Raw genomic sequence first — 21,615 nt, 5'->3', positions numbered from 1 at the left:
TGAGGAAAGGTGGCCCATGGGAGGCCAGGGAAGGACCGGGCAGGAGGAGCTGTGGAGCAGGGAGGCGGCAGCTGGACAAGAGGGAGACGGGGATGTGGAGGCCCCGGGATGAGTGGGCCGGAGGAGGCTCTGAGTGGGTAAAGATTTCATCGGTGCCCTGTTTAGGGAGGTCAATCTGGGCGCCACTCAGCTGGGGTCCCAGGAGACTGTCCAGCACCAAAGCCAGCTGGGAGGCTTCCTGGAGGCAGAGGCAGAGGGCGAGAGTCTGAACAGAGAGAGCAGAACTCACTCCCTCCCTGATCCTTGCCCCTGCGGTGCCAGCGGGGCCTCAGGTGCAAGGGGCAGGGTGCCACGAAGGGTGGGAGGCTTCCTGCCACGCTCCGCCCAGCCCCCAACGGAAGGGCGGAAGGGACAGGAGTGCCCGGCCGCAGGAGAGATGGACAGGACGTGGGGCCGATGCACAGGCAGGATGTGCATCTGGGAGAACTGGGAAGACCAGGACCAGAGGAGGGGAGAGGAAGAGGCGGGCGGGGCAGGGGCTGGGTGGGAACGCAGACCTGGGCCCCCAGAAGCCACGGCAACGCATTCCGGGAACGCCCTCCACCAGGAAAGCCCTGCCCTCCCGGCAGATGCCCAGGACCTCTGGCCTCACGTCCAGGGCCGAGCAGGTCGAGGCCACATTCCCGGGCCCTCAGTGGGCCTCGCCCCCTCCTGGCTCGGGCTCCTTCCAGAACCTGCTGGAAGAGGAAAGATCCTCCCAAAGTGAGTCATCCCAGCCCCTCCCCCACAGAGCCTCTTCCTCTCCCAGCGGCCGTCCAGCCCCGCCCCACCCCCAGTCAGTGCACATGCCCAGCCTAAAGGGGCTCCGCAGGTGAGCCCTGGCTCAGAGAGCCCGCCCCCAGCCGCTAAGACCCGGGGTCGGGGCACGGGCACACGTGTGAGTTCACACGCGTGTACACACACAACTGGCACAGTCACACCAGGTGGTGGCCCCTGCAAGGGGGGCTGGACACCCCTCTGGGGGCCGCTCCAGGGGCAGCCGGGTCTGGGGGGCTGCCGAATGCGTTCACTCCCACCCGGATGTCCACATTCGTTTCCACGGAGAAATGCCGCGGGTCCCTCGCTTCAGGCCTCCGCTGGAAATGCTAGGCTCGCCCCTCCTTTGCCGGATTAACCCCACAGGGTCCAAGCCTTAGGGAGCGGGGCCACGCTCCTGGGAAGCCGCCCCTACTGCTCCTGGTCCCCCTACCCCGTCCTCCCCTGGGGGGTCCCACTGCTCAGCCACAGCCCGCCTGACCGTCCCTGCACACCCGGAGGCTGTGCCCCGCCCGCCCGCTGACCCAGGGCCCTGCCACTTGAGCAGGCACCCCCTGCCTGTCCCCCCAGAGCTGGGACCATCTCCATGCACATCCAACGCCAGCTGTCACCAAGCCCTGGCCGGCCTGGCACGGCCATCTCCCGGCCACATCCTGTTGGACTGGGCCGCGTGTGAACACCTCACCCCCCTGGAGGGGGACGTATCCGGTGCCAGAGGCCCTGGACCAGCCGAAGATCACCCGAGGATTACAAGGAAATGGCCTCCCGGACACGCCCCAAACACTGGCCGGCTGTCCTCACAGCACTCCAGGAAGTGGCTCTGCAGGGTCACGTTTCAGGACGTGGACGTGGGAGCGAGAACAGACCCACACAGGCGGCTGCTCAGAGTGGCCGGCGCTGCAGGAAGCACCCTCAGCCCCGGCCCCACCTGCTCAAACATTCGCTTGCACAGAACACAGCGGCTCACCCCACACCCCCCTCCATCGCCAGCCCAGGGCCCTCGGTCCCCAAGTCCGCTGACCACTGGAAAGCCTCACTCAACAAGGAAAAGCAAGAGGAAGTGCAGGCAGGGAGGGGAGAGAGGCGTGCGCCCACGGTCACGGCGCACAAGCCCCACGGGCAGAAGCAGCCGCTGTCCGTCAAAGACGACGGACACACCCCGGAACCCCGGCCTCAAACAGGAAGGAACCCGACACCTGCTCCAGCACAGGCAGACCGGGAGGACAGCCAGACAGCCAGACGCAGGACGAGCACTGTGTGACCCCACTTACATTCGGGACCTAAAGCAGCCGACCGCAGAGACAGGGGGGAGGGTGGGGGGGCGGGGAGGGCGGGGCCAGGGCTGGGGGTGGGAGATGGGGGCGAAGAGGAAGTCCTGGAGATGGCGGTAGGGCAGCTGCACAGCGATGTGAATGCCACTAATGCCACTGAGCTGTGCACTTGAACGCGGTTAAAAGGGTAAGTTTTACGTTATGTGTATTATAACCACAATTAAAAAGTCACTTCGAAAAGGTAAACCAAAACCCCAGAATGTTCTGTCCGTCCAACGCACACAACACCTACTGAACATTCACGGGTCCGAGTCTGGCGATCAGAACGGACCTGGCGGCCACGCGGCTCACAGTGCCACTGGCACCCGCACAGCCCTGGGCCCCGGGTCGCACGGGGATCCCCACTGCCTCCCCTGGAAGCTCCCCGAGCGAGCCCGAGTCTGGGTTTGGGCCCTCCGAGGACAGTGCCCAAGCCCCTTGCTTTCCTCCCCATCCCCTCATCAGAAGAGCACCCCCAAACGTAGCTGTGGGCAGGTATCATGGGGACGCCTGGCCCGGGGCCCCTCCCCAGCAGCTCAAAGAGTCTAAGGGTCCAGAGATGAGGTTCTTATGTTCTCCTGGCCTCTGCTCACAACCTCCCTCCTGGGGGAGCCGGTAGAAAACCTCCAACGCAAAACCTCAGGGGGGACAGGACCCCCAAAACCCCCCAGCCCCTACCCCGGGACCTCGGCCTCTGCCGGGCACTCCTAGGGCCGCCTGCTAGTCCTGCCTGGGGCCCCGCGACCACAGAACGTGAAAGCCCGTCCTCAAGGTGCAAACGCCCCTGCCTTGCATTTCCAGGCTCCAAGCTCCAGCCCGCCGTCCGGCTCACACAGCAGCGGTTCGACGGCACGGTCCATGCTGGCCATAGAGGGTTCGTCCCAAAGCCCAGCTCAGGGCCACCTGCCGCATCCGGCCCACCCTCCCTGGACAGCCTGCTCCCTGAGCCCGCGGCCGCTGGCCCCTGTGTGTTCTAGGTCCCCACGGAAGCACAACCCCCACCCCCCCATTCAGCTTCTTTCTCCAAGACCCCGTGGCAAAGCCAGTTCCCGCCCCCGATCACCACCACCCCTGGCCACACCGGGCACTTGGCTGCTCACCTCCCTGGCTCCTGGGTGGGGCCTCAGCCGAGGGAGGCAGGGGCTTGGGCTCCAGCCTGCTCTGCAGCTGAGACAGCGGGGTGGGCTCTGAATTCTCCAGGGACGGGACGGGGGCGGCGGGCACCTCGGCCGACTTGGGCACCTGGATCTCCACCCTCCTGGGGGCGGGGTCGGCCGTGGGGGCGGTGGACACCTCGGAGACCTTGGCGGCGGGGGTCTCCATTCTCCGGTGGGCTGGCTCCTGGGGTTTGACGATGGTGATCTCCGTCCTCCGCGGCGTGGGCTCCGGCGTCTTGTGGCCCAGCGCCTCGGCCCGCTTCAGCCCGAACCGCGAGGGCCCGGGGGTGCCGGCGGCCTCCACCTGCTTGGATGAGATGTCGATGGAGATCTCGGTGCGCCGGGACATGGGCTCGGACTTGGGCCCCGACAGCTCGACCCTTCGCAGGGCGGCCTTGGGGGACCGCTGGCTGAGGGCGTCTACATGGCGGGCGGGCGGCTCCGAGTTCTTCGCCCCCAGGTCCTGGAACTTCTGGGTGGAGCTGGCCACGGTGGCCCGGAGCAGGGGCGTCTGGACCCTCCGGGGTGGGGTGGAGTTGGGCGTGTCGACCTCCTCGACCTCGAAAGATCTTTTCAAGGCTGAAAGACAGAGAGCAGGGCGGGATGAGTGGGGGCTCGGGAACCCCGGAGATCCCACGCGCGGCTTCACCTCTCAGAAGCGGGAGGGGACAGCCCCCTCTACCAGGAGCCTCCGAGGCACAGCGATCATGGGGGGGAGAGAAAAGGCTGGAGCCTGAAAGACGCCAGCCTCGCTGTCCCGCCACGACCACGCGTGGACCAGCCACGTTCCCCGTCGGGATGCCTGGCTCCGGGGAGCCTTTGACTCCTTCCTCGCATGCGCCCAACACGTCACCATCAGCAAACACGCCATCGCCACCACCCCCGCAGCAGCCAGGGACACGTCCCCAGGAATGACAGCACCGCGACCCGTCAGAGCCGCGCGAAAATGACACCATCGCAACTAGCAGCGCGAGGAGCCGACGCTGAACACCTCACGGAGGCGAGGACTGGCTCACCGTGCACCTCTCCCCGAGCACTCGAGACAAATACGCCGCACATGAAGCTACTATCCCCTGGCACAGACGGGGACACGGAGGCCCGGGCTAGGCCATGTTCCTGTTAAAGCGTCGGCAGCTCGCCCCGGCCGGGGTGGCTCAGTGGATAGAGTGCTGGCCTGTGGACTGAAGGGTCCTGGGTTTGGTTCCCGGTTAGGGCACATGCCTGGGTTGTGGGCTCCATCCCCAGTGGGGGTGCGCAGGAGGCAGCCCGTCCATGATTCTCTCTCATCACTGATGTTTCTATCTCTCTCCCTCTCCCTTCCTCTCTGAAATCAATAAAAATATATTAAAAAAAGAAAAAAAGAGCGGACAGCTGGAAAGATCTGAGCTGGCTGAGGCAGTTAGGGCTTGGAGGAAATACGTGTGAGATGTGACACCCCAAAATTAGATGCTGCAGACAGGGAAGACCTGGGGCCCCTCTGGCGCAGTCTGACCGGTGGGGGACGTAACCCTGGGTGAAGGAGCCTTAGGGCCTGGAGATAAATATTCTTCTGAGAAACGAGGGGGGAAGAGGCTTATTAGGGACGCTCCGGCCGAGAGGTGTAAGCCCCCCAACCCCCCTGAGCGGGGCGCTTGGTTTGGTTGGGGGGCTCGTCGCCCGCTCAGGCTGTATCTGAGTGGATCCTTTCCTGCAAACAGTCTCGCCTGCTTTGCTGCTACGTGTTGCCTCTTGTTTGAATGCGTTCCCACAGGGAGACAAGAGCTGAGGACGCAGGGTCCGTCTCCGGCCTGAGGCCCCCTGGCCACCCTGACCTCCCCTGCAGCAGGGACAGGGGGCTGACCGAGAGGCGTGTCTGCCTGGCTCCAAGGCCCCCGGTTCTAGGCACGCGGCCGTGCCGTTTCTGGTGGAATCCCGTGGAGCCCCAGCGTGGTCTGCCCCCTCTCGGCCCATGCTCTGTCCTCACCCTCCCCTGCACCTGCCTCCTCCTGCCCTGCTGGTCCTGGCCAGACCCGGGGCCGGCGGGGCACACTGACTCCCACCCCGCCGCCCTCCACCTCTCTGCTCCCTCCCCGCAGCCTTCTCCTTGCTCGGCCAGGTCCCCATCCACCCAGGGTCTCCCCAGCCCTCTCCTCGCTCTCCTCGCCTCACCCACCGGAGTCCAGGATTTCAGGCCACAAGACAGGGCCTGCTGGGGGGCGGGCAGGAGGCCGGGGAGTGTGTGACCCCAACACCGGAGTGGGGGACGCGAAGGAGGCCCCGTCCCTGATGGCTTCCCCCTGTATCCCCGTCCCCCAGCCCTGGCGCTCCCGGCAGGCCCTCTCCGAGCCCTGGGCACACCTCCTTCTTGGCGGACACCGAAACCTGGGTGGCAAAGATCAGCTCCCCCGGCCCGGCAGGGATGGCAAAGTTCTCGGAGGGGGAGCTGTGCGGATCTGGGGTCATGTTACGGGCCATTCGAAGGCTGAACCCTCTGGGCTACAATGGTCAGAGGGGGGTGGGGGCTCAGGGGGGGCTCAGGGGGGGCAGAGCGGGAGGCTCCCTCCGAGGCAGCAGGGGAGACAGGAGAGGCGCCAGGTGGTGACTGTGCAACAACTTTTACAGCTGTCGGTGTGGGTGCCATCTGCACGTGTGCACCGTGTGTGTGTGCGTGTGGGTGCGTGCGTGTGGGTGCTGTCTGCACGTGTGCACCGTGTATGTGTGCACGTGTGTGTGGTCACCCCCCACAGGTGGCCAAGACTGCACGGCCCTTCCCCACGTCCATCACCCCACGGCCAGTCCCTGCCCCTCTGCCCAGAGCCTCTCCTGGTGGCACCTGGTGCCCCAGACGGGAAGGCGGGGAGGGGTCACCCTGTTCCCCATGCCAGCAGCTCTGGGCTGTAACTGGAGTCGACACCCCAACCCACCTGGTGGGCCAGCCCGGGGTGTGGGTGCAGAGCTGGGGGTGCCCACGGCTGCCACACAGTCACGTGCCAATGATGCATCTCAGCAGCCGCCGCCCTCCCTGCCCCGGTCCCCTCAGGGACCCTCTGGCACTGGACCCCCGTCTCGGGGCCCCTGGGGCTCCGCGGAGGAGGGGACGGCTGAGGAGGCGGGTGGGGGAGGAAGGCTGGAACAGAGGCCCAGGCGGATGGAAGAAGAGGGGGCGGGGCCCTCAGAAAGCAAAACAGTCCCCAAGGGAGGGAACGCTGAGCTGTCAGCGGCCCGGGCGCTTGTGCAACAACAGCCAAGTCCATATAAAGAAGAGAGGCTGGAGGGTGAGGAGCCGGCACCCACAGCTCAACCCTCCCTCGGCCCCTCCCTCCGCCCCCCACCGGTGCCAGGCCCCTCCCCGGGCTCCAGTCCAGGGCCCAGGGGACGGGGTGGCCGTGGCCAGCTGAGATGGCCTGGGCGTGGGCAGTGCCACACAGCCCCTGTCCCCCGCCCTCCAACCAGATGCAGGCCAGCGGTGCGTCCCCTGGCACAGTCTCCCTGAGGGTCTGGCCTTGCCCCTGGCCAAGAAGAAACCAGCTGACCCATTTCCACGCAGTCCCGGGGGATGCGCCACGGAGCCAGCCATGTCCCGAGGGTCCCCAGGCGGTCTCTCCACCCAGGGGACCCCCCACCCCACACACTGATTCTAATGACGGCCTTTGGCTTTGGGTGTTAGGAGGAGCGGCTTCCTCTCGTCTCGGGTGTCCTGGCCGGAAGATAGGGTGCTCCGAGGGGCCGTCCTGCTCCCCACACTCCCACCGGGAGGCTGGCCCGGTCCCTGGCCCCGGCCGCCGGGCTCTGGAGAACAGCAGGTCTGACAAGCCTGCCGGGGCCACCGAACACACACCGGCCCCCGCCTCCCTCCCCAGCTGCAGGCGGGGCTGGGCCGCTCTCCACGCAGCCTGCGGGCACAGCAACGTGTGCAGTCATCAAAGAGCACAATCCGGGAGTGGGTGCCGGGGATCCGTGGGCCCCCCACTCGGACAGGGCCTCGGCGCTGGGCGGGGAGCCCCGAGGCCTCGGGACCCCAGACCTTCCCTTATTCCCCAAACTCATTACGTTCCTTTCTCCCTGGAACAGCTCTTCAGCAGCCTGGCAGGTGAGGACACAGGCGGACCCCGCCCCAGCCCCCCACAGCCCTCCCGGCCCCGCCACACGGTCTGGGCCTTCCGGAACCTGCCGTGCTGCCTGCAGACACGGTCCAGCAGTGGCCCCCAGCACAGTATGTCCGAGTCCTAATTCTGGAACCAGGAAGTGACCTTGTTTGTTTAGGAGAAGGGGCTCTGCAGGTGTCATTAAGGGCAGGCGGGTCTGGAGATGAGACTGTCCTGGGTGGGACCGAGATCCAATGGCCGGTGTCCTTGGGGACAGCAAAGGAGAAGACACACGGGGGAGGCCACGGGGGAGGCCACGGGAGAGGCGGAGCAGAGACCCCAGTGATGCATCCACCACCCAGGGGAGCGGAGCCCCCAGAGCCAGAGAGGCCTGGAGCAGGCCCCCTCGCCCGGAGCCTCCAGCAGGAGCCAGCCCTGCCCACACCTTGATTGGTTATTTTTTTAAAATACATTTTTATTGATTTCAAAGAGAGGAAGGGAGAGGGAGAGAGAGAAACATCACTGATGAGAGAGAATCATGGATCGGCTGCCTCCTGCACGCCCCACACCGGGGATGGAGCCTGCAACCAATGCCCGTGCCCTGAACGGGAATCGAACCCTGACCTCCTGGTTCATAGGTCGACCTCAACCACTGAGCCCGCCGGCCTGGCAGCGGGGACTGAGACACTGCACCCCTCCGGTCTGAAACCCCGGTTGGTGGCACTTCGTGACGCCAGCCCCAGAGAGCTACTGCGCCACCAGAACACAGGAGGGAGGGCCGGTCGCACTCCACCGCGCGGCCTTCGTGGATGTGGCGCCACGGCTGCCCTGGACCTGGCGTGGCCCGGCCGGAAGGAGCCTGCCCCCTGCCCGCCCGCCTCAGCCCCCAGCCCGGTCGACATGGGCCCCTCCTGCTGTTTGCTTCCTGCTGGCCCCGGAGTCCCCCCCCCCCCCCCCCCCCGCTGGGACAGGGGCCCACGCACGCAGCCCGCCCACTCCTGCTGTCCCCTGTCATTATTCAGGGCGCCCAGTTCCACTCCCAGGAGTGTCCCAACTGGGGCAGTAAGTTACTGCCACCTACCAGCAGCGGGTTAACTCCTGGAGTTGCCCGCCCCCTCCCCATGCCAGAGAAGGGTCCTGGGCGATGGTGCTGGGGCCCGGGAGCCGCCTCACAGTGACTCCCGCAGGCACGTGGGCGCCGTGGCGGCTTCGCTTCGAGAAGTCTCTCCGTGCACGGCCACGTCCCTGAGTGGGGCCTCTTCCTGGAAAGCCCCCCACCGAGGGCAGCCCCTGGGCACAGGCCTCGGGGTGCTTGCCCCTGCCCGGGTCTGGCAGCACCGGGGTCATTCCGGGCGCCCTGCAAAAGTCGCCCCAAGATGCTGGGCTTCCATGTTTTTTGACTAAATGAAGTGACGGAGCGTGAGCGCATTTGGAAGGATGTGTTTGGACCAGTCTTATCGCCTGCCTTCCCCGCAAGCGCACTGCTGGCGGCCTACACCGGACCGCGTGCAGAGATACAGATAGAGACAGAGATGTGGGTTAGATAAAAGGAGGGCTTCCTGAGCCGTGCAGGGCGGCGGGAGGTGGCCTGGGTGCAGCCAGGCTGCAGGAGAGCAGAGGGGTCGGGGGAGGGGGGGAAGGTGACCTTTTAGGCCTTTGTGGGTCAAAGGTCACCTGATAAATGGCAGCCCCTGGGAGGTGACTGACCACCAATTGCAGGCCCAGCTCCCAGGGTCTCAAACGTTAGGGAGCTCCTCCCCCCACCAGAGGGTCCCCACTGACCCCCCAGCCTCCTTTCCACCTCTTCCCTCCCCGTCCACTGTTCCCCCAAACACGCCTCTTCCCGGATGGCCAGGCCCTGCGAGAGCCCCGCCCCCCGACCAGGGAGAGGGGTCATCGGACCCTGCAGACAAGCCTCCGCGCATGGCTGTCGGCCCGAGCTGCCTGCGGCCCAGGACCGACCAGAGACCCTCAGGGACGGACGGCCAGGCCCCGTGTGGCCGGCAGCTGTTCCCAGGCCCGTGGCCGCGCACACGGGTAGTGGCCACTCCCAATGGGCCCGGGGTGCAGAACCACCGCCCCACCCCCCTCCACCACCACCCCGCCCCGCCGGGAACGGCTAAAGCAGTGAAAATGTGAAAGAAACCAAAGCCGGGGGCCACAGGGCCAGGTGGGACCCTCCATCCATCACGCGGAGGGACCGACGGCTGTGTTGTGGCCCGGGGGTGGCCAGCCGGTGGGCGCTGCCCAGGCCAATGTGAGCAGCGGCCTAATTACAGGGGACAGTGACCCCGGGGGCAGAGTTCAGGCCCCGGCCAGGGCCCGCTCAGGGCAGCACCCAGGAGTCCAGCTGCGCCCAGGCCTCCAGAGGAATGGAGGGGCGGGGGCGGGAGGGGGGAGCCGGGGGGGGGCTCCCCACAGCAGGGCCCAAGGCGGCCACGCTGGACTGACCAGGGCAGAGCCTCAGTGACCCCACGCCCTGCAGAACCCTGGTGACTTCGGGTTCACATCTGCTGACCCTGAGGGTCTGGGCCTGCTCTGTGTCCTCAGGACACAGGGGGTTTGGCAAAGAAGTGGGGGAGCAGAGACTGACGGGGACCCTGTGAGCTGTCCCAAGGGGAAGGCCTCCGGGGCAGGTCGCGGGGGGCCCTTCCGCCACCTGACTGCGGGGCTGAGGTGCACAGACACCTACCTCCAGGACCAGGTCCCACAGACAACCCCCAACTCTGCTCATGGCCGTGGGAGGAGGCAAAAGTGCAAGCTATTGACGGGGAGCTCCGAACCTCCTGCCAGAGCCCCTGGGAGACCCCCCACCTACCCCCTGCCCAGCGCCCCCATGCAGCCCGTAACCTCTGACCCGCCTGCCAGCCACACAGGCCCTGGCTGCCAACCTCCACCTCCCACCTCGGGAAGCCCCGGGGAGCCAGGCCCTTCCCGCCACCAGCTGCAGGGGACACGGGCAGGGAGCGGCCCCAGCCCTCGCCCACCCGGAAGCTGTCCACGATCCCCACCCCCCACCCACCCACCCACCCACCCACCCAGGCGGCAAGGCCCTTGTGGGAAGTGCTGGCGCAGGAGAGAGCGAGCCGCAGGAAATGAAACTGCAGAACGGAGTCATCCTTTCTTCACTGAAAATGGGGACTTTTCACCGCGTTGCCCCCAGCAAAGTGCTCGGTGTGGGCGGGTAGGAAGCTCTGCAGACGGCCCAGAGCCGCGGGGCGGTGCATGGAGTTGTCACAAGCGCCATCTATGCCCCACCCGGCCCAGGCAGATGACCCCTGCGGCCTCAGTTTCCTGGAAAAGTCCAGGAAGGAGCTGAACTGCAAGGCCCCTCCCAGCTCGGACACAGGATGACCCCGTGAAGGCCCTTCTGCGATCGGCCACCAGCTCCAAGGTGGCTCATTGGTCCTGAGCAACCAGGCCCGGCCATTCCAACGCCCGCAGAGCCGCAGGGGCCAGGCCAGGGCGGCCCCCTCCCCTCCCGGCAGAGGTCAGGGGCCTCAGCTCTGGTCACATTCCTCTGCGGCCAAAAATGCAGCCGCCAGCAGTGCCTGCAGACTCGGTCCGGTCCATGCAGCCTGCTCTCCACTCAGCGCCCCACCCCGGAGCTGGGGAAGCTGCAGGGACCCGGAGTCTCAAACCGGGGTGGGGGCTGGGCTGGGCGCGCTCTTTCAATTTGACAATAAACTTTTTTTTTTATTTTCGTTAATCCTCACCCGAGGAAATCTTTCCATTGATTTTTGAGAGAGAGTGGAAGGAAGTGGGAGAGGCAGAGAGAGAGAGAGAGAAACATCGATGCGAGAGAGACACATGGATTGGTTGCCTCCTGCAAACACCCAGACCAGGGCCTGGGTACATGCCCTTGACCAGAATCGAACCCGGGGCCCTTCGTTCCGCAAGCCGAAGCTCTATCCACTGAGCCCAACTGGCCAGGGCTTGACAATGAACTTCTAAAAACAATTACATCTTGCTCTTTCCCTGACTATAAAAGCAACTTATGTGCGATGGAGAAACTGCGAAACCCAGCGAAAGCCACGGGAGAATCATGAGCCCAGGACCCGACCCCCCCACCCCGGCTGTATCTGGCAAACGCCCCTCCAGCGCGTGTGCCCTGTATTTCCACGTGAGGCTCCGGCGGCAGCTCCGCCGGATGCGTCTCTCCGTAGCACTAGCAGCTCACACCTCCCCGCACCCTGCACTCGCCCCTCAGTTCCCGGGACTCTAACCTGCTGCTTCCAGACCTTTCTCAGCTCCGCCGGCCAGAACCATTCCTGCAGCTCAGAAGAAAGCAGATGCTGGTGCCCACCTCCCGGAGGTTCTGGGTGGGCCGGGCACCCCAGGGCGTGTCTGAGGGGCAGCGCGGGAACCCCTGCCCGCCCCCCAGGGCTCACAAGCCTTGTCCCCACCTCATCACTGAGAATCCTGTAAGAAGGAAACCCTAGCACCGCCCCTGCCACCAGGAGCCCAGCTCAGCAGCCCCACGCCCTCTCCCTCTGCAGAGGCACCAGGGCCAACGCCCAGCCTCAGCCCCCACCACTCCCCGGGCAGGCACACACGGAGGGCACACTGGGCAGTGCTGGGGGCGGAGGCCCAGGTGACCAGGGCGGCGTGTCGGTCACAAGGCCCCAACCTGCCCAGGGCCTACCCTGGGTTTACCTTGGGCAGAGAAGGGCCAATGTGCCAGGGCCTCCATGGGAAATAAGGTTGCCCTCACCTGCCACAGGAAACGGGGCAGGACAGAGGCGGGCCGTGGGCATCCAGGAGCCCACCAGGCCACCCACCACCACCCCCCCACCAGCCACAGATGGACTGTCTGGGTCCTACAAACTCCTATGCTGAATCCTAACCTCCATGTGATGATATCAGGAGGGGGGGCCTTGGGGAGGTGATTAGTGAGGGTGGGGCCCTTGGGAATGGATTAGTGCCCTTATGACAGAGACCCCTTCTGCCCTGTGAGGACAGTGAGAAGGCACCGTGTATGAGCCAGGAGAGGCCTCACCAAACGCCAACCTACCGGCACCTGGATCTTGGACTTGCAGCCTCCAGACCTGGGCAATCAATGTCTCTAGTCTGTGGTACCTGTCAGAGCACCTGTCACAGCAGCCCGGGCAGGCTAAGACGGTCCCCTCCCCTGTCCACCGACACAGCGTCTGCTTCACAGACTCCGCTAGTCGACGCGCAGTGAGTGCTCACCACCTGCCGCCTGTTCTCAGGGCGTCTATTGCATTAGCTCGTCGGCTGCCATGGCCACCTGAGGAGTATTTTGCCCTCCACCCCATCTTACAGGTGGGAACCTCAGGCAGAGAGGCTTTGGGCTCACCCAACGTGACAGTGGGCAAGGGGAAGCCTCTGGGAGCCAGCACACGAGCCCATTGCCTCCACCCCACCCCAGGGCCCCTAAAAGCTAAGCTCTGAAGGCAGACAGCACCAGCTGAGCCCTGTGCATGCCCCCCTCCAAGCACCCGCCCCCCTCCAAGCCCCGCCCCCTGTAAGCCGGGCTCTGTCATCCAGCTGGAGAACATCGAGGCTGGGACGGGAGCAGAGGCAGCCCCCACAGACCCAGGCTCTGGGCCGCCAGCTGTCCCCACCCCCCACCCCGACTCCAGACAAGTAGACGGAGACTGGCATCGTGGCAGCAGAGGGCCAGGGGGCAGGTCTGGGCAGTAGGGAGTGACGGAAGATGCAGGCATGGGGGCAGGAGGACCGGAGTCCGCCTTCCAGTGTGGCCTCGGGCCAGCTGTGACCCGGGGGACCCAGTGCCCAGCCCACCGCCTGGCATATAGTAGGTGCTCAATAAAGGCGATGGTTATGGAAATAATGAGAAGCAGCTTGGTCCGAGGAAGTGCCTGGGAGCGAAGGGGGAACAGCTGGAAGGCCTGGACTTGGGTCAGGGAAGAAGAATGCGGAGGGAGGCGGGAGGCCAGAGCCTGACAGCTGGCTCGGGGCAGCTGTGTGCCGGGCCTGGCTCCATCATTTAAATATTAGGAGAGATGTAAATATCCGAGCCCCCCCCCCCCCAGCCTCACTGGGGCTGCAGCCAGAGCAGGCGCAGGACTCCCTCCCTTGCCAGAGTCCCCATCCCTCCCTCTGCCCCAACACAGGTGCTTCCCGAGCCAGGACTTGGGTGGGGGCGGCAATGAGGAAGAGAGGGGACCCAGCTCCACCTCCCTCCTCTTCCCTGCTCGGGGCCTGCAAAGGTGCAAGGAATGGTCACCTTCCCATCGCACCCCCAGGGCCCAGGCCTGCCCGGACTTCCTTAGCAGCTCAACAAAAAGGCACAGCTGCCCTCTGAAGTCTGCTGACGGAGGCCAGAGCGAAGGCGAGACTCGCCGAGCCTGCAACACACGGGCGCCTCGCTCCCACCTGCGCAATCCATCACCCAAGTCCCTCCCAGAGGCCAGGGGAGCCTGGAGCCCCCTCAGGCCCCTCCCAGATGCACAACACAGCCCTCTCCCCCACCTCCCGTCTCCGTGCCCAGGGCCCTGTCAGCGGCATCACCTGCCTGGAGACCCTGCCTGGTAAACTCCTGCCCAGGCCTCTGCTGAGGTGCCCCTTCCTCCAGGAAGCCCTCCTGAGCCGACCCGCTCCTGGGCTCACGCCTGGCCCCCAGAACCCAGCACAGAGCTGGCTGCTGCTGAGTAAACAAATGAGTGAGCGCCGCTGCTCTCGCACCCAGGACAGACGCTCCTCTCGCACCCAGGACAGGCGCTCCTCTCGCACCCAGGACAGACGCTGCTCTCGCACCCAGGACAGACGCTGCTCTCGCACCCAGGACAGACGGGGGGGGCCAGCAGGGAAACACACACCCGCCGCTTCACAGGCGCCTGCCCGACCTCAGACCTCAGTGGGGGCAGGAGGCAGGGAAAGCACAGAGGCCGGCGCGGCCTGGAGCCGACGGGCAGCTCTCCCTGGAGATGACAGGGATCTGCAGGGGACACGGGGCAGGGCCTGGCCTCTCAGGGAAAGGCCACCCACGTGGCAGGAGGGCCAGCGAGCCCTGCTCAGAGGCGGCTTCCTGTACCCGCCACCCAGGGAGGGGCCAGTGGGCAGCGGGAGAGCAGGTCCCACCACCAACACCTCCATCTCCCGGCGGGGCCTGGGGGAGGGGTGGCGGCAAAGGCCTGGATTCCGAGTCAGACCCACTCGCCGCCGGGCCGGGGACTTGTCTCTCTTCCCGCCAAAAAGAAAGATGAGCGAGCCCATCCCTTAACCTCCTGCAGGCAGAGAGGGAGCTGTCTGGCGGTGGCTCCCTTCCCCACTCCTCACTGCAGCCTCCTCCCAGGGGGTGCGGACCCCAGGCCCAGCCCCAGGGGACAGCGGGAAGCCCAGCAGCAAAGAGGGTCAGGAGGCTGTGGGTGTGGGGACAGAAAAGCAGACACAGCGGCCCAGAGCCCAGTTCTAGCCTCCCCTGCAGAGCGAGGACCCGGCGGTCGGGGGTTGGGGGAGACAGCCCCCAGGAGCCCCAACTCAGTCTAAGCACGACCCAGGCCGCAAGACACACCCACCGCATCCCCGCAGGACCTGGCCTGAGGCCCTGGGGTACCCCTGCCCCCTTTGTACGCAGGTAACAACTGTAGTCCAACCCCCATCAGACGGCCCCTCGATGCTACAGCCAGAGGTGTGGATGGAGGGGGCGGGGGGACACCTGGCGCCCATGTGCTTGAAGGCAGGGGGCGAGGACACAGGGGAGAGGGGGACAGGGAGGCGAGAGGCAGGTCAGAGCCTGGCCCAGGTGGGTGTGGGGGCTCGGGGAGGTACCCTCCTCTAAGCCAAGGCCCTGCTCTTGTCCCTCCCCCTCAACTCTGGACACTCGCAACACTTTAAACGTGACAACAAACTTGATGTTTCAGAACGTCTCGTCCGGCTGCACGGCCTCCGGGCTCTGTCCAGACCAAATTCAACAGCCTGAGCCCCGATGCCCCGGCGCCAGGGGTGTCTGGGGGCCTGAGTGGCCAGAGGGATGACAAATCCTCAGGCTCCGGGACTGTGTTCCAGAGAGTTCCTGCCTCATAAGCGACGCAGAGAGCCTCCAAATTTGGGAAAAAACAGAGGGATTTGGAAAGAAAGCCACTGTGTGGCCGTTTCCCTCGGTGGCTCTGTCACGACAAAGTGCAGGACCGCGTCTCCTGGCTGGGCTTCTGGGATGAATCCAAACAATGAGGCCTGCCCCCCAGCTGCCCAGCGGCCCCACCCACCCCACCTTTCTACACACATGGCCCTGCCCTTGAGGGGCGCCATGCAGCAAGGGGGCTCCTTCCTGGGTTTGGAGGCCAACATGGATTCCTTGAGCCTGCCCCCCGCTCCTCAATGGGGCCCTGTGCTCCCGTCTGTACCCCAGGAGTCTGTACCCCAGGCGTCTGTACCCCAGGGGTCTGTACCCCAGGCGTCTGTACCCCAGGGGTCTGTACCCCAGGCGTCTGTACCCCAGGAGTCTGTACCCCAGGCGTCTGTACCCCAGGCGTCTGTACCCCAGGCGTCTGTACCCCAGGGGTCTATACCTCAGGAGACTCAGAGCAGCAGGCCAGCCCACCTCCAGGCATGCAGCTGGGGAACCCAGGGGGCACCTGGCCTCTGAGTGTGGCTCCCCCTGGACTCTGGGCGTGCCAGGAGGAAGAGGAGGGACCCTGTTCTGCTCAGCCAGCACCAGGGCCTGAGGGCCAGGGCGCTCACGGGTGGGCTGGGCCACAGCAGCCGGGCGGGCGGAGGAGCCCTGGCTCCCACTGGGCAAGCAGGCAGCCCACACATCGGTGTGTCCCTAGGGACGCCCCGTCACAGAGGCCACAGGCCACCCTCCTGCCCAACAGGACAGCCCTGTCCACAGACGTGGCCCAAGCAAGTGCCCACCATGTGCCTGCTGCCCACCCAGGGGCTCGAACTCTGGTGGGATTGTTTTTCCCTGCACAGAGGCCCCGAGGCCCGACCTGTACCCAGGCTTCCCATGCCCTGGGAGGGGGGGGGAGTGGTGCAGAGCTAACTGGCCCCGGGGGAGCAGGAGACACACGGCTCTCCCCGCTGTGAGACGGGACTGCTCTCCCCGCTGGGACCAGGCTCAGCGCCCACACGACCAGGACGGGCAGAGGCTGCTGGCAAGGACGCCGCCCCCAGACACGGGCTCGGACCCCGCTCCGCCCTGACCGCCCCTCGGGAAGGCTGGGCAGCAGGGCCTGAGGCAGGCGCCCCCCCACACCCATCTGTCTTCACAGTCCAGTCGTCCAGCACGTGCCCTGTGACTGCCCACAGCGGCCTGCAGGGGGGCCTGTGGCCCACCAGCTGCGATGCCGGGAGGCAGGGGTGAGAGGAGGCTGGGTCCCCCTCCCGGAGAAGGAACCCTGCAGCCCACACGGCCAGCCTCCTGTGACAAGGAGAGGGTGGCACCACCCGGCTTGGGCAGGAGCCGGGCATCTGCCCGCCCCCCGGGGGGTCAGAGGGGCAGGGTCCTCCAGCGAGCGCTCTGGGGCAGCGCGCTGGTCTGCTGGCCCCAGAGTCCAGGACTTCCCGGATTCCTTCTCCGCGTGCAGATCTGGTGACGGCAAACACTTCAGGAACTGGCCCGCGCTCTCTAAGGAACACACCGTCCACAGCCCAGAGCGAGATAGTGGAGGGGTCACGCCTCCTGCCACCCTTTCACACGGGAGTGCCAGGGACCAAGGCCACCCCTAGGCCCGTTTGTGCCGGGAAAGGTGGGAAATGAAACTAAAAATCTCATCAGGAAAATACAAAGTCCTCTTTTTGCCCTGCGGGGGGGGCTCCCGCAGAGCCGGGGGGTCACTGTGTGGGGGAGGCGATGGGGGGGTGGGGGGGGCAGAGGTTCACGACCCCGGAGGGTGCCGCCACCCGCCCAGTCCCCGGGGACCTGCGCCCGACAGACACGTGCAACACAGCGACCAGGCTCATCCCTGCTGCCTGGAGACGGGGCTGATGTCACCCCGGGAACCGTCACGCCGGGGCCCTCCAGGGGGGGACAGGCGAGGAATCAGGTGGCAAAGAGGTGGGAGCTCCGCAGGGCAGGGGCAGATGTGCCCAGCAGGTGGGGCAAAGCTGAATTTTAACTCAGGTCACCCCCCCCACACACACACCCACACCAGGGCAGCTTCCTGTCTGCCCCCAGCACCCACTCCCCCCATGCCAGGGAGCCGCCCTGCAGGGGTAACACCACTCCCGCCGGCATCCCGGGACACCCTTTGGCCCCGTGGCAGGATGCCAGGCTGCTCCGATTGAAACTTGCCCCCGGGAACACGGGTCTCAGGACTCGCCCTGCTTAGGTGGTGGCGCCTAATGTCCCGCAGCCGAGGCCGAGCTGGCAGCTCCCTCCTGGCCCCTTTCACCCCTGTCCTGCAGAAAGCGGCTCCACGTGGGTGACCGCGGCCCAGGCCCCCAGAACAGACCCTCGCTCTTCCGGATGGACCTCAGTTCGTCCAGCTGCCTCCCCGGATGGCCCTGGCTCCGGGCGCGCATGCCTGGCCCTCCACAGCCACAGCCGGCCCCTCCTTATGCCCCGGCCCCGACAGACCAGCTCGCTCTGGCCGCCCCTGCCTGCATGGTTGCCCTGACCGGAGGCTGTCCTGCCTCCACAGTCAAGGTCCGACTTTCACTCAAGGTCGGTCTCCTCCAATAAGAACTCCAGTGGTCAGCCAGAGTGGCCTTCCCCTGCCCTGTGTCCCCCGCTGGGTCGTGCCCTCTTCTCCTTGCCCAGATCCTTCCATCCAAGGCTGCCAGCCCCCACGCCCAGCGCCTCACCAAACTCCTGGGACGCGCAGGGAGGCCGGCTTTCTGGTCTCACACACATGCAGGAAGCCGGGGCTCGAACGCCTGAACCCCCATCCTCAGAGCACGTCGGACTTCTCAGGGCACACATGGAGAGACTGACACACACGGGGAACTGGAGGGTTCGAGGCCCCGCGCCCCAACCCTCCGGAGGTCTCCCCTGGAGTCACAAGGCTGCCAAAGGCTGCCCTGGGATGGTCTCAATGAGGCCATTGTCTCCGACTAAATTAAAGGGTCAAGACGCCGCCGGGAGGCAGCGCAGCGGCTGCCAGCATCTTCAGATGGGACAGCCGGCGGTGAGGAGGGACTCCAGGCAGAGGCCCTCGCAACCTACGTGGCATGAACTCATGAACTGCGACAGCTGTTGGACCACAGAACCCCCAAAGCTCCACCTCCCCATCCTGCCTCAGGGCGCATCAAGCCATCCCTCCCCCCCCCCCCCCCCAAATCGCAGCGCAGTGCTCTGGGGCAGGGACTGCCAGCTGACCCAGTCCGGGGAGACCGCGCCCTCTACGCGACCTGAAGGGGGCGCCCTCGGATATTTGTGACATGAAAAGGCGCTGAGGGGCGGCGGCAGAGGAGCAGTAGCTGCGCAGGGCAGGGGAGCAGGCAGGTCAATCCCGGAGCCCCCAGGATGAGCATGCGCCAAGGTGTCCATCCAGCTCCGCAGCCCCTGACCTCCCTGGTGGTCTCACAGCTCCTGCCGGCGTCCGAGTGTTCCCACCGCCAGGCCAGCCCCTGGCACCCTCATCGTCCGCACAGGGAGGGCGGACCACGGGGCAGCAAGCACCCTCTGAGCCGCCAGGGCAGGCCCCACCCAGAGTCGCCACGGCCGGGCCCTGCGTGGGTCCAGCCAGGCACTGGTTCCCAGACGTAACCCCCCCACATGGGCCAGGCCCAGGTGGGCCGAGCGAGCCGCTGGGCTCCAGACATCCAGGTCCCAGCCCCGGGTCATGTCTGCCCATGACGGGTGGAGGCCCTCCGGGCTTGGCCTCCAGCCCAGCCTCCCCCACCCCAGCCCACCAGAGGGCTCTGCCCTGGGCTGCCGGGGAGCCCCTCCGAGGGGCGGGGCTCCCGGTCCCCACAGAGGCAGACCCGCCCTCAGAAATCCGCCGAGTGCGGGACTATTGTGTGCGCTTCCCTCCCAGCACTTTATTTACTCCCCAGGACGCAGGGCCACGGGCGTCACGAGGACGCACGAAAGCGCGCGCACGCAGACACACACACTCACACACACTCACACTCACACACGCAGGCCCAAAGCCAGGAGGCCGGCCGCACTCGCAGGGAGAAGCCCCCTGCCCCCCAAGTCTCTCCACACTTCGTAAACCCCGGAGGGGGGAGGGGCCAAAATGCACTCCCTCCCCGCACGCAGGCCCCCCCACCCCACACAGCCCGACTCCGGGGGGCGGCCGAGGACATCCCAGGCGCGGATGGGGGACGATGGGGCGCCCCCCAAGACCTCTCCGGGTCCGCTGGGCGGCCTTCCGCAGCCCGGACTCTGCTCAGCCCAGGCCGGCACCGGGATGGGGGAGGGGGCCGTCCTCCCCGGAGAGCGCGGGGGCGGGTAGCCAACTCCCCCGACCCGCCTGCGGGGCGCAGGGCGGAGGGGACTTCGAGGGCCCACCCGGAGCGCCCCGGGAGCCGGAGCCGGAGCCGGAGGAGGGGCTGAGCGGCGGAGAGGGCACTGCGCGCCGGGTCCCGAGGAAGCCCGCGCCCTCCAGCAGGCTGTCGGCGCGGCACCCACAAACAACAATAAAAGGAAGGAAACCGGGCGGCAGGGGTCCCCGCACCGGGTCCTCCACGTAAGCGACGAGGGGCGGGGCGGGGGCGCGCGGCGGGAGGGCGCCCCATCGGGGTCCCGCCTCCCCCTCCACGCAACCCTGCAGTCCGAGGGGCCCCGAGCGCTCCCACCGCCGGCGGCACCCACCCACCTTCGAAGTCCGAAATGATGCCGTCCAGCTGCGCGTTGACCGCGGGGTCGGACATGGTGGCTGGCGGAGGGCGGCGAGGAGGAAGCGCCGGGCCGGCGAGCTGCTGGGGCGCCCGCCTCCCGCTCCCGCTCCCGCCGTGCAGCGCTGGCGGCGGAGCCCCTCGGCCCGCGGGCTCTGCTGAATGAATGGGGGAGGAGGGCGGGCGCCGGCCTCCCGCTCCTGGCGCCCCCGCCCCGCTCCGCCCCCGCCTCCCGGGCGGATCAGGTTCCCGCACCCTGGCCCGGCCTCCGGGCTCGCACTGGCTGCTCCGCCCGCCTGTCAAGGCTGGGACCTGGGGGGCTGGGGGGCTGGGGCGTGCGCTGCCACCGCGGGACCGGCTGAGTCCCGGGCGCTCGACCGGAGGGCCCCCCTTCTCCCCGCCTGGCCCACGCCCAGGGGACGGCGACGGACGAGGCCGGCCCCTCCTCCCCCACCCGCGCCCGCTGCGGCCAGATGTGGGCGGATGTGGAGGCGGGCGGCGGACGCGGGGGCGGTGCCAGGGGGAGCGGACTCCCCTTCCCTGGGGCGCAGGGCTCCTGCTGCGGGAGCTGCATTGACGCGAGCAAACAAAGTTGGCTGCAAGCAAACAAAGTTGGCCGCCGCCTCCCCGCGCTCTCGGCGTCGACAAGGTTAATGCTCGGGCTGGCTGCCCGCAGGATCCTGGCCGGCTGGCGGAGAGCCAGCGGGCAAGCGCACGGACTCACATGGCCTGGAGGGGGACCCCCCTCCAGCGACTCTCCCCCCCCCCCACCCTTCCACCCGGGTCGCTCCTGCGCTCTCTGGGAGGGGGCGCTGGCCCGGCAGGGGCCTGGGGCAGGGATGCCAGAGGGGTGCTCCCCCCATCTCCACCGAAAGGGGCATCTCCCATGTGGAGCACAGACCCGGTCTTGCCCTCGTTATTATATGCGAGTGAAGGATGGGGAGACAGGAGGCTGCCAGGGGGCAGGAACCTCTCCGCCTCTCCATCCCTTCAACCCCTTCAGCAAACATCCATTAAGCCTGTTACCTCCCGGGCAGGCAGGTCCTAGGCCCCAGGACCTAGGGGCTGGGACGAAAGGATGAGTTGGAACTTGAGAAGCACCAGGATCAAGCCCCCAGGAAGGGCCATGGGTCTGGCACTGACAGCTGGGGGGGAGGGAGGGCTTGGGGCACTGGCTTCTTCCCCCTCCATTGGCTGAGCCTGTTAGACACTCCTGTCTGCTCCTGGTCCCCTCGCCAGCTTAGACCCACTGCCTCTGCTAAAGAGGGGGCGGAGGGAGAGTCCACAGCACGGAGTGAGCCGGGGTGCTGCTGGGCCGCTCTGCCACAGCTCCTCTAGGTGGGCACCCGAGTGCCCCGCAGCGCCCCCTAGCTCTCAGGTTGGTCGCTGCCACTCCCCGGCCCTCCACCCCCAGGTCTGATGCGCAGGGGATGCTGAGGTCTGAGCTGCCGCACCCCCCCAGTCGCCCCCCCCCACCCCCGCCAGGTGAGCCTGGGCCTCTTGCTGAGCCTGCGCTGGCTCCAGGGGCCTTTTCTCAGCAGATAAAACCGA

At 66.8% G+C, this 21,615-nt stretch overlaps 1 protein-coding gene across 3 annotated transcripts in view; it reads right to left on the bottom strand.

The window, feature by feature from the left end:
• The window catches only part of SEPTIN9 (septin 9), a 124,835-nt gene that overhangs the window by 56,532 nt on the left and 46,688 nt on the right, over positions 1-21,615 (bottom strand). For 2 of the 3 annotated variants that reach the window (XM_059671367.1, XM_059671365.1), the window contains one exon: positions 3,227-3,862. In XM_059671367.1, coding sequence (XP_059527350.1) covers positions 3,227-3,862 — 636 coding nt within the window. Of the gene's footprint in view, positions 1-3,226; positions 3,863-20,045; positions 20,395-21,615 lie in introns of those variants that run through there. The other variant, XM_059671366.1, reaches the window with a different exon arrangement.

Source organism: Myotis daubentonii, chromosome 16, assembly GCF_963259705.1.
Source record: "Myotis daubentonii chromosome 16, mMyoDau2.1, whole genome shotgun sequence".
Taxonomy (NCBI): Eukaryota; Metazoa; Chordata; class Mammalia; order Chiroptera; family Vespertilionidae; genus Myotis; species Myotis daubentonii.
This window is presented reverse-complemented; position numbering and strand designations above follow the sequence as displayed.